We start from the raw sequence: 12,812 nt of genomic DNA on the forward strand, positions 1-12,812 counted from the left end.
ATACCCTCACATATATATATGCTGACCCTTGGCATTTATAGCTGCATTGTTCTCAGGAGAGCATCAGTCCAAAGGAGTCCCATACATCTCTTTCATCGTATGGAGACTTGACTTACATTTTCAAATATTACTGATTTACTTATTTTCCACCAAAAGACACATTAGATTGAAATGATCTAGGAATAAGACTGAAAGAAGACTAAATGTTGATCCTTTTTTCCTAAATGAAAAATTCAGACTGCCTACAGTATTTTAAAATCAATAATGACCTTTCTTTATGATATGGATAGCAACAGAAATTAAAATTTACAAAAGAATGTACATTATAAAAGAAGTGGAACATATCTGTGACTGGGTATAAGTGCCAATTATGCATGAAAATGCTAGAAAGAAATCCTTCAGGAATCTGTTTCCCTAGGACTGTATTTTCCCTGTTTTCCCTAGAGCTGTATTTTCAAGGGCTTCCAGTTTGATCTCTTCTTAGTATCTAGTCTGGATTGATATCTGCAGTTATTTACAGCTGCAAATAAAAAATGGGGAGCAGCATTAAGAAATGCAGTAAAGAAAGTATCTGCTGCTTCTACGGTGAAGAAAATAAACCTGTGAGGGCAGCTCAGTTGCTCTTCATAGAGTGCCAGAGGAATGGCTTTCCTTCAGGGACAGGATTGTGTCCAAGCAGCTTGAGAGCAGAGTCCTACTGAAGCTCACTGGCATTTCAGAAATGCCAGCTGAGATATTTAAGATGCATGGAAAATTTCCTGCATGCCTTTTACTAAGTTCTTTACTGGGAATATTAGCCAGTGAGGAATATGATTTCTATTACCACAGACACTGCAGATGTTCCAAGTTTCCAGATATTCATTCTTTTTTGTCCATGGAATGAAACCATAGGCTGCTCTACAATGACCAAACTCTTCATAGGCAGCAATAACTCAGCATTTTTTTTTCTTTCAGAATGCATTAGGCATGTTAGAAACAATTACATTAGGATTAAAACTTTTTAATATCACATACTTAAAAACCTGGCACTGTTCATCTCACTTTAAATGTCCTTTGAGAGGAGAAAGAAAGAATCCCCTGCAAAGCTTGGACTTTCTTCTTTCCTCTCTTTTGCCTTTGCTACATTTTCACAGGGATGAAGACAGGGGTGTGTGAAGGAAATGCTTAAATCTTCTGGAAGTTGCTTGCTAAAACTCAAATACTAAATAAAAAATGGGGGCCTCTGGTGAAATTCATCTGCTTTCATCATCCCTCGGGTGGCTGCGGGAGGAATTATCCCGCTACACAGAACAATAAGAAATGGATTAGGCTCCACTACATGGCTAGGACTTTTAAAAGTTCCCTAGACAACCTCTATGAAGTTTGCACTGGTTCCCAACAGCTGCCATGTTCTAATAGCAGCATGTTCATGTTTTGTGTTGTTTTTCGTTAAAACATATATACCTTTTCCAAGAAAGCCCTTTGAAACAAGATGGCCTGCCCACAGCTGCAACAAACACTTGCTGACAACAACAGGAAACAAATGCCCCTACTCTCAGCAGCACTTGGACCCCTGAAACGTCACTTCTCAGAGGCAAACTTCTTAATTGTTAATTTGTCATGTTTAGAAATGGATGACAGAAATGACAGATATCACTTAATTCCAACCAGAATTAAACCTGGCTGAAAACCTAGGTTTGTAAGAAATAGTTTGCCCTTGCTTTGAAATCTGATTCTAATCTGAATAAAACCAAAGTCCATCTTTTCAAAGTTCAAAGAGAAACAGAAGGCCAAGGGCCCTGGATCAGTCCCGGGATGTTTGTGCTTTAGGCAGCATCAGTACTAATACCAGTGCTGTAGGAGCTGGAGATCTCCATCTGGAGATGCTACATACATTATTAATCCAACAATGAACTGTCAAGTGACTCCAATTGCAGATGACAGGCTGGTAAACTCCTATGAAGTCACAGTGATGAGCATATAGACAAAAAGGTAATGTAAGATCTATCGTTTAAGCCCCCCAAACAGAGATTAAATTATACCAAGGCAGAGCATCGGTCTGGCCCTGACTCTCTGATCAAGGGAGGGTTTTAACTATCTGGACCACATCTGCAACTGAGGGTCCTTCACGGGTGTCCACACACCTTTTTGTGAAGGGCCGAGCTAAGGTGCATGTTGCATTTCAGCCTTGGAACCACCTCAATTGGAAATCTAAAGATGCAACCTAAATAACACACTGGCCTTGCCTTGTTTGTTTGAGTGTGTCATATTTCACTCCAAGAGAGCCTCAAGCTTTTCTTCTAAAAGACTGAAAACCTTGAATGGAGATATGCAAAAACAGCCCTGTAATTCAGAAGCTGAAACATTTCATGATGTGGGCAGCATTGCATACAGGAAGCAAGGGGAAAATTCCTTATGCTTGGGAAAGAGAGAAAAAGAAATGTGCTACAGTAATATTAATGGGCATGAATAGTTCAAAAGGCAAGCTTATGTAACAGAAGGCATTGCCAGCAGGGATAAAACATCTTCCCTTACCAGATCCAAGTGTCACTTTAGTGGCTTCAGTTTCTGGGAATCTTTCACAGTAAAAAAGATACATACATTTTATACATTTATATTTTTTTCAAATAATTGAATGTACAGGGTTCCTAGCCAAGATTTAGAGCAAGAATTCAGAGGCAGTTTCCCTGAAGCTAAAGAAATTTGAAGAAACTACCATTACCGAGGGAGATATGTCAGCTTCTGGACAGACAATTTATTTACTTGATAAGATAAACATTTTGCTCCTACATGACAGTATCTTGAAAAGAGTTAACAACCTATAGCTAGTGAGTGCTCAAGGAAGCTAATTAAAGTACCAAAATGTTTTATGTCAGGATTTCCTTTCCTAGCTATCATGTTCTCCCTTTTCCACAGGTGAGGGCAGTAAGAGCTCGGTGTGATAACTGCACTAATGCTAGACAACGTCAAAGCAGTACAGGTATCCTCAGATATCATAATTCACACTCCTTTTCTCTATTGTATCTTGACAGGAAGAATACACTTAACAGTAAGTAGTCATTTTCTATTACATAAATTTAATTTTGCTTGTGATAACATAATTCATCAGCCACTACAAGGGAGCAGCACTCCAGACAACACACTATTGCATTCAGGCACATTACTTGCCTGGATAGGTTCAGTACAGAATGACCACAACACTACTTATACAGATGAGACCAAATCAATGTCTTCCTTTCCCCTTCTGAAACTCTCAGTAGCTAAATTTAATCTAATTTATTGAAAGTAAAATAAACATGCTGGAGGAGGAAATCTCTTCAGTCAATGCTCAGCCTCACCTGGCAGACAGCTCTACATGCATTGCTTTTCACAGGATTCTGGAAAACAGGAAGATTTTTAAACAAATGCCACAGGCTCTGTATTTAAGTGGCTCTCTGCTTTACCACCCCACGATGAGGCTCTTTCTTAGCTCTCACGCGGCTGGAGTTTACATCACTCCTTCCCCCTTCCCTCACATCAGCTGCAATCCAGCATGCCATGAACCATTGACAGAGTCACTGTCCCCTGAAAAGGGGGTTATATTCATCCAGCCCCCTGCCCACATACTGTAAAGACTCCAGGCCATAGCGATATACGTTTTGCACATACACAAGCACTGCTGAGGGTCAACAGCTCTTGTTGTCCCTTGAAATTCCTCCTATGCTGCAGTAGAAAGATGTCCCTTGCACGTATGATTCAGTACAAAATTGCCTGGCAAGGATGGAGAAGGCCAAAACCTCGACCATGGGATGAACATACTGCACCAGTGGGTTGGAGGACTTGGACCACTAGCTGTGTAAATCTGGCAAGGGCCCAGAGATGATCAAAAAACCCTGGTACCAGGGGATTCAATGGAAGAAATTGCTTCTGGAAACGAACGTCTATAAGCTGAAAGCCTCAAAACACTTTCACAGCATAGCAGAGAGAGAGAGAGAGAGATCAGCTGTATAGTTTTCATTTCTGCTTGGTAGTTCTGTTCCCATTCTGAGAAACTAAGTAGAAATTAAATTGTCAGCTCAGTCCTAGTGAGAGCACTCTTGTTAACAGATTAAGTGTCTGCCTTTGCCTTATGGTATTGTTTTCATTTTTCTGTGCCTTTAATTCTCTCTTTGAAAATGTGGATATATTTTTATTCCAGATCTGGATGTTCTGTATTTGACAAAGTAATGTTTTATACTGACATCAGACTTTTTCCCCCTGCTTTTTCCTTACATTTCCTTACATTATTTCAAGATTTTAAAGGGATTTTCATTGGCCGAGTATTATCATTTCATTATTTTGTAGTGAATCCTTTCACTTATTTAGCCGAGATTTTCCAAGTCATTCCAGATTTGAGGGAGCCTTAGGCTTGCTCTTGATACCTGGCCAGTCTGAGAGCACAGAAGAGAAGAATACTATTAGCACCAAGAACAGAGCTGATGTGTAGCGCTCGTAGCGGCAGGGATCATGGTCACAGAGCTAGCGTGCTCTCACTTGGCTAGTTACAACTTCAAGCAGCTACACACAGTAGCCCAAGAGTGGGGATAAACCATATGAGGGCTGGGGTCACACAGCCAGCTCCCAAATCTAGGAGCTATAGTTTGCTTTTTTGCAGCCTTTTCTGCTTAGGAACAGCCTGAGAGAACTCAGCAAAGCTCAGAATCCAGTTGAAAACAGGTTTTAAAAACAGCTCTGTATGGTGCTGTGAGGACGCCGCACCGGAGTTTGATGAACATTGATGGCGAAAAAAAGGTCCAAAATATTGGACGTAAGAACTGTGCAGAACCTGGCACCCTCGCCTTATGTGTAAATACAAATTTATAACCAGCCCCTACTCTGAAGTGCCTATGCGTTGGTGTCAACACAAACCCTGGGGAAACTCAGCTTCTGCCTGCACCAAGCAGGATCCACGTCCTATGATGGGAAGAGCAGGGCACACACTGTGCTGGGCGGTTACACCAGCTTTACACTGGTGTGAGAGAAAACCTTTGGCTCAGTGACATCTAAGGAATGGCTGTCAGCCATCAGCAACTATAGCTCACTACTTGTCATAGTCAGGTTTCCAGCTCGCACCACTGGAAGTGAGCAGCTGACCTCCAGCTGACGGGATCGACAGTTTTAGAGAAGAGGATATTCGTAAAGGTCACACTCACCTTATGCATACTTCATTTCTTTATAAGCTGCCTAGCCAGAGCTGGATTTCTGGCATTTCAACTTTGGGTTTTGGCACTTTAATTTAAATACTCAATTTCCAAATTAATTTCATGCTGAGAAGCAGTGATTGCCCATTTTATGTTGTACACGTTGAAGTTGGCATCTAATAAACATAATGACTTTCCCTACATCCTCCCTGTGATGTATGTAACAAAGGGGTTTGTTTTACTGTTGGTGGTGGGCATTTCTGTTTAGTAATTGTTTTTCTTTTTAATCAGCAAGCTGTTAACACCAGGCAACAGGTCAAGGAAGTACACCTACTGAGGAAAGCATGCTAGTATGCTGGTGCACAGCTCCATGGAGTTTCAGGACAAAATGACCAGTAGTATCAAGACCTGACAAAGAAAGAGGGTGAGGGATCAAGGCACTCCTTGTATCTGTATTACTTGGAAAGGAAAATTCCAAGGAATTGAGAATAAATACCTCTATTTCTGGCAAGTATCAGGACTCTTTGTAATTGTAATGTGTTCTAAGGAGAGAAGGGAGCCTGATTACCAGGTACTCTAGCTTCCTTCCTAACAAAGAATCTAAAGCAGTTAATTACTGCATCAGATCGTAACATTTGTTTGAGCAACAATATTAGAGGGAGAAAACTCTTTTGCCTTTATTCAAAGTCTTACAAGGTAAGAGAATTCACCCCTAGGTAAGTTGCTCTAACAAGCTGTCACTCCAACACTTTCCCTCTTACACCAATCATCTTCAGTTAGAAAAATGTTAATTCCCAGTTTTTATATAACACCACAGATGTGGAAGAGGTCAAGACCTTAGTCTCATGGCTTCTGAAAGATGAGCTGAGTCCAGTATCTAATGGAAGAGATAAAAGTATATAGTGTGTATTTATTTTTAGAGAGTAAAATCTTTTCGGTTCACATTTCAGAGCTTTTTTCCACATCCAAAAACAACAGGAGGAGATGAGAACTGCTCTCCTCAGCATTCTGCAAAAGCCAACAAAAAAGAAGTCATTAGAAGATGGACCAGTATCGCCAGAAACAGACGTCCGACAAGCCAATAGATCAATGGACTTAACAAATGAGAATGCCCTGCATGCTCGCGTTTCCTTTGTGCGAATTCCCTACTGCTTTGAATCCACATATAAAGACTGAAATCCTATCTGTTGTGAATTGAATAGGGCAAGGATTTCTCCCTAAGGAAAGGTTTTTAGATAGCACGTTGAAGAGGGTTTACTGTACAGAACAAAAGCAGTCCCATCTGCCTTTTGGAAGAAGATGAAGAAACATTGCATAATAGTTACCTAGGACCTGATTTGGATGTTCAATGGGAATTATACTTACTATAACAGTATTCATTTTGTATTGGTTCTTTAACATTGAGTCCAGTTCATGAACCCACTTTTTTCCCTGATACAAAGCTTTCCCAAATGACAACTGAAATTATTCTGTGTGTGTGTGTGTGTGTGTGTGTGTGTGTGTGTGTGTGTGTGTGTGTGTGTGTGTGCGCGCGCGCGCGCATGTGTGAAATACTGTGCAGGTTATAGATTGCATATAAAAAAAAGTTATAGAATGACTATAGAAAAATAAACATTTGATTTGTTCTCTTTCTTTCTTTTTATAAAGGTGCAGACTTACAAATCTTAGTTGAAGTTTACATTTCTGCTACATAATATTTAATGCTACATAATATTTAATGAAAATGAAATATTTGAGCCCAGGGATTACTTTAAATATTTTGTGCAATAAAACTCAAGAAAAATTAAAGATATAAAGGACTAAGACCTAGATTTAAGAAGCTATTTAATCAGATACTTAATTTAAAAGACAAGGGTAATCTCCCTCTCTCTCTCTTTTTTTTAAACAGACTTGGACACTAGCTTTTTTTTCTTTTTTTTTTTTTTTTTAAGCTGAGAGTCTCATGTAATCACCTGATCCCTGCAGCCAGTGAAGCCTGAATATTTAAAGACTCAATGACACTGTTAGAGTTAGGCATATAATTAGGAGTATTTTCAAAGCAGAGACTGCTACTGTAACGATTGCTGTGAATTATCTCCAACATATAAAACTACTCTGAATTCTGGCCTGCATCCTATGCTGGGTGTTGTACAAACACAATGTTTGCAAGAATTCCTGCCCCACAAAATTCCCAATCTGAACAGAAAAAAAAGACAAGGGCAAAGTGCCCTAAAATATCATTGATAATGGCATCCACCACCAGAGTGACAGAGTAGAACTAGGAGACTCAACTCCTTTGACCCCCAGTCAGGTACTCTATCCTCTCTACTAAATGATCCCCATGCTAAATATTACAGCTAGGTTCAGCTGTCTTGAGCGGAAGCAGAATCCTTACTGAATTTACAGTAATGTTGTCATTCCCACTTAACAACAAAAAACCTCCTGCCTTTTTTAGGAGTTTGAAGTGTAAAGGTCAAGCTTTGCTCTAGGACTGAACCTCGATGAGAGAGAAACGACCACTCACAACCCAAGAGAATCTGGCTCTCAAAATTTGAAAAGAAATGCATGTGACTTGAGACACAAGGAGTGTTATTAAGCAGAAGCACTGCTTGAATTCAGGAATCTTTAAAAAGTATTTTTTTTCTGTTTAAAATGTTGTTTGTCATTGTCTTCTCCAAACATTCAACTCATGCTTTAGGTAATCCTCAGGCATAATAGCAAGATTTAGGGAAAGGACAAAACGTGTCAGCTAAACCCTTGAATTCTTTTGCCTTCAGAGAGTAATATCAACACTTAAATGCTACTTCAGAATTGTTTCTGGCATTGAGTTAATATATAAATGTTCCCAGTGCAGAATTAATCTGCTCCCAGCTCAGCACACTGCTAGTACTGCAAAGCTCTTTGCAAGTGTTTGTAAATGAGGCTGCTTTGAACAGTCGGGGTTTCTAAAGGTAGGAGCTCTCTCTTCTGGCTCCTCTGGATGGAGATCTCCCTGGGGTACACGGAGCGGTCACACACAGAGGCTCCAGCTAGGACAAATCGCAGAGCCTGAATCCGAATTCCTGGGAATAACTCTGCTGACAACATTTGAGCTGAACAGACAGGGAAACTACCGTGTGCCGAGCATATATTCATTACACATCGGTGCTGGTATCAGCACCGAGTGAGTTAAATACAGCACATAGGTTACAGTGTTACCAAGCGTTTCCAACTGTGCCAAGACACTTTAGCTAGGCAGGCATGGGAGAGTGCAGTCTTCCAGCGTCAGTAGCTCAGTACCAGCCTGTGTTAGAAGGCAAATCCTCACAATCCAACATAATTCACTCAGACCCTCCCAGAAGATGCTCTCTTCCACATCAGAGGAAAAAAAACCCTTTCAAAGCATGAGGCCTGAAATAACTTGAAGTGGCAGTGAATTGCTCCAGTACTGTGAAGTGTCACCACTAGGAGCCTTGTGTGCTGTTAGGTCCTGGTACAGCTTTGGGATCTGCTAACACACAGCCTCCTCACAGCAGATGCCGATACCTGCTAAGGGCCTAGTTCAAGCAGCTTAAGAAAATTCTTATTCCTGAGCTGAGACTGAACACAGGGGTCCCTCCAGGCCATTTCAATGTGCAGTAAGACAAATCAGCCTCATCTGTCATTAATTTGAGTAACATTATGTAGAAAAACTGAGAGAGAACGATAAAGCAACATGGGGGTGGGAGCATTCATTTTCCTTGGAGCAAAGACACTCTAATGCAGCACTCTGGAGGCTAAATTCTCCACAATTTGCTGGTACTAGCATCAGTGACAGTAAGGAAACTGCTTTAGCAGGAACCGACCCTGTATCAAAGGATGCTACACTAGTTTTCAGATTCAACAAAGCACACACAGGTATATTTAAGATTTAACTATACATTGAAATTTGTTTCTATTCAGTAAATGCTTGCAAAGACATTCAAACACACAGATAACCTTAAGTCAGCAAGTGTCAGACAATAAAATCCAACCCTAGAACTGATTTAGCCTTTTCCCAATGGTGATAAATTCTCCCTGGATAATTTGGTGCTCAATTTATCTCACATGCACTTGCCTTTCAGTCAGACAAGGTTTGTAGGTAGAAATGCCTACAATGCAGCCTTAAAGCAACTGCCATGATGGGCTGCCTTTCAGGGCACAGCCTGATCATTTCGTGTGCTACTAGCGCTGTAGATTTTGCTTGTATGCAGCTGCAGCATACAGCGTGGAGAGTCTCACCTCTCCATGCATGCAATGGAGTCAATGAGCTTGGGGCAAACCAGCAAAGCTTACGTGAAAGCTTAACATTAAGCATGAGCTCAAGTACTCTGCTAAGTCAGGGCCTTCCTCAGGAATGATAAATGTGAAAAGCATGGAAAAGCAGGATGAGTCCATGTGGACTGAACACATAAGAAAGCATATCTTCAGCATCGGGCAAAGTATTTGCATACATTACAGTGGCCATTGGACTATGGAGGTTCATACTTTTCTAACGCAGGAGAACATTCCTTTAAGGTAACCACAACAGGTGGGCTTATAAAGGTTATTTATTTACAATTAACTCCTATTTTTGAGTCCAGCTTTCAAAATAACCTCTTCACTGAAGCTTACTCATGAACCTTACAACCATAAATATGAATCCTGAATTTGCAAAGATATCCTTTGACTGGCAGCATAATTAAAGCCCTGACAAACAATAGATAAACCCCAATCAATTCTGTAGAATTCCTCCTTTTCCAAATTGCACATAGTTTCAAAACCATACAGGAAAAGGAAAAGGAATGAATGAAAAGATGAATATTTTCTTGGTGGATATGAAAAACCCCATCAGCTTGGCTGAAATAAATTATTAACAGCCCATTTATTCCTACCAGCAACTGCTAATTCAGCTGAAGATCACAGTTGGAGGAATCAGGGTGACAAATTTAAGACAGGTATCCTAATGGACCTGGGAACCTGGACTCAGATCATCTGATAAATAAAACGGGGAGTACATACGTGCAGACAGCGTGCAGCATTCCAACAGAATCTAGCGCATCACGGGGCCATCCATATGTTCCACCATATGTCCACGAGGAGTGGGGTCCAGAATCACAGTGTCTGGAAAGGGTAGGTCTCCCAGGCTCTCAAGATACCAGCCAGGATCCCAATTTTGCTGTATTAATTGGTGTGCAAGCACCTGTATTCCCTCCAACAAATTAGCAGTTTAGCTCAGAGGGTAAATATGGAACAAAACCAACTGTCTGCTGAATCAGAAACTGGCTCACTCTAGGGAAGTTCTGCTAGGGAAGAAAAGGTTGCTCTGGGCTGTGTTTCTTCAGAGCCAATTCAATCTCTGGATATTAACCACAAAGAGGCTGCAGCAACAGAGATGTAACCATGTAAAACAGCAGCACTGATGAGCACCTAGAAACAGACTGGATTTTAACAGCCTGGTGTAGGGGAATACAAGTTTAGACTAGCTCTGTAAAAAACAGGTTGCTTTATTCTGTCTTCTATTCTGCTCTTCATTTACATTTTTCTGGGGCCAGTTAGCTGCAGCGTACTTTCACATTTCAGTCCTACCTTATCACTGTCCACTGTGTTCTGTGATGTCCTGGATGCAATGGAAATGGTGTCAGGTTGACTGCTCCCGTCTCCTTGACTGTCTGCATCATCTACTCCGTCTCTGCAGAAGACATAATAGGGAAACAACAGCACTTACTTAATGCACTACCTTGGAAAGTGCAAAACTTTATAGGTGGATTTGAGAAGCGTAGAGTCAGCAGGCTAGAGCTGGCTTTATGCTAAAATTACCTCACTGATACAGTCCATGTTGCCATGTAACATGTAATTTAAAATGATGTCACTCTCAGCCATTGGGTTGGGATTAGCACATAATCACAACATTTGTTGCTGGAAACAGGATGGCCATTCCCTGTGTATTTACAGCACAGAAGACTGGTGTTCAGAAATAGATCTGTAATGAGGGTGTCAGACAGAAATTTCCCTCAATTTAGATTTCTTCCCTAACCAAAACCAGTGAGCCCTAGCTACATGTGACATTGAAGGAAAGGGCATTTCTCCTGTCTCACAGGAGCCCACATTTTCAAGCGTTTAATACCAAGCCATAAAAATGATATCCAAACAAATACACAGACAGTGTATGCCTGTACCAGTCTGCTAGCAGGTGTTTCTTTCCCTCCTGCAATTCCCCTGAAGTTTTATTGGTCTTTCAAAACACACATGTAAAGAATATGAAAAACATATTTAAAAACAAAAAAAATCTGAGATTCCAGTTCTGCACTAGAAAACTCTTGTATTGGTGCACGTCCCAGGGAAGAAAGGGCTGGATTTCTGTCTTACTACCAATCTCCTGGTGCTTGATCACTCGCTCTCTGGATGCCTCTACAGTACAACATCAAGTCAGAGAATGGTTACATGATAAAACTTAATGAGGAAGGGGAGATGCTCAAATTACAGGTGACTTTTTGGAATGGAAGTGTGGGAATCGAATCTTAGGACAGCAAAAAACGATCGATTCCACACAATTTCTACTTAATCCTGGCTTCAAAAAGGTTAATAAAAATGTTTTAATATTATTTCCCAGGGTGTATATCAGTTCATTTGTGATGATGAAACACAGATTCTCTAGTGTAGTAATATACTGTCATGACCAGCTATGATTTTCATTGTCAAACAATTCAAAACACCAAACAGGAAAAAGAATCGGTTAACACTCAAATGTGTAGAAATAAATTCTACTTTGGGAAAGAAAAAAACCTTAGACTTGGTGAAGAATTTTTACTGTTCATTTTTCCCCAGTATTTTGGAGTAATATAATAAAAGACATTCATATGGATCTCATAGAAAACCTTTCCAGCTACTTTTCCCCAGACAAGGCAGAAAAAGCAAAGATTACGAAAACTGCTTTTGACTACAGTAAGAAAATGTAAACGGATCCGGTAAAAAGCCCACAGACACCACATTGCTGTTAGTCAACAAAACTCTAGTAATTTCATGTTGTATGGAATGACTAAAGTTACCTTCTACTGTTGTTTCGCTGCTTTGCTGGTGTCTTGGGGAGCTGAATTGGCTCTTTCAGAGCTCCTTTCAGATGGATAATCCTTTCTTGAATGACTTCCCGGATATTTTTGATCCATTCCTGTTTTGTTTCAATACTGGATGCCTAAAGTTCCAGAAGGCAGAAAGACGGACACTTTATTATATTTCCAACATGTCACCTCCTATGTAGAAGAATCATGGTTGACTGAAGAAAATGCATGATTGACTGTTTTGCCTCTCTGCTGTGTTGTTTTAGCTGCTGGAATACCTGGTGGCCTCAGCAGTACTGAGAGGGTATTTTTACCAGACCTACTTGGCAAGCAACAGCAAAGCAGTTAAGCTCTGGATAAATATATTTAATGCTAGCAATACAGCATGCTCTGTGGAAGGAAAATAGGTTATCAGTGCACAGCTGGGACTTCCTCAGACAAAATACTACAGCGTGGATTCTTTGTTAGGAACTCAGTTGACAGAAATGGCCGTCAGCTCTGGAGGTCTGAGGAAAAGATTGACTGCTGACAAGCCCAGCAGCAAAAGCCTAACAGCAATTACAATTCTCAGCCCAAATACCCTCAGATGTGCCCTATGTTAGAGTGTGCAGTTGCTCAACCCAGACTGCAAGAGGAGAGACAAATTCAGCAAGGCTGCACA

At 40.6% G+C, this 12,812-nt stretch overlaps 1 protein-coding gene across 5 annotated transcripts in view; it reads right to left on the minus strand.

The window, feature by feature from the left end:
* KALRN (kalirin RhoGEF kinase) overlaps window positions 1-12,812 on the minus strand; it is a 526,992-nt gene that overhangs the window by 133,654 nt on the left and 380,526 nt on the right. For all 5 annotated transcript variants that reach the window (XM_064514688.1, XM_064514687.1, XM_064514683.1 and 2 more), the window contains exons 32-33: window positions 12,143-12,285; window positions 10,683-10,785 (exon numbers count right to left, since the gene is read on the minus strand). In XM_064514688.1, coding sequence (XP_064370758.1) covers window positions 10,683-10,785; window positions 12,143-12,285 — 246 coding nt within the window. The remainder of the gene's footprint in view (window positions 1-10,682; window positions 10,786-12,142; window positions 12,286-12,812) is intronic.

This window comes from Dromaius novaehollandiae, chromosome 7 (assembly GCF_036370855.1).
Source record: "Dromaius novaehollandiae isolate bDroNov1 chromosome 7, bDroNov1.hap1, whole genome shotgun sequence".
NCBI lineage: Eukaryota > Metazoa > Chordata > Aves > Casuariiformes > Dromaiidae > Dromaius > Dromaius novaehollandiae.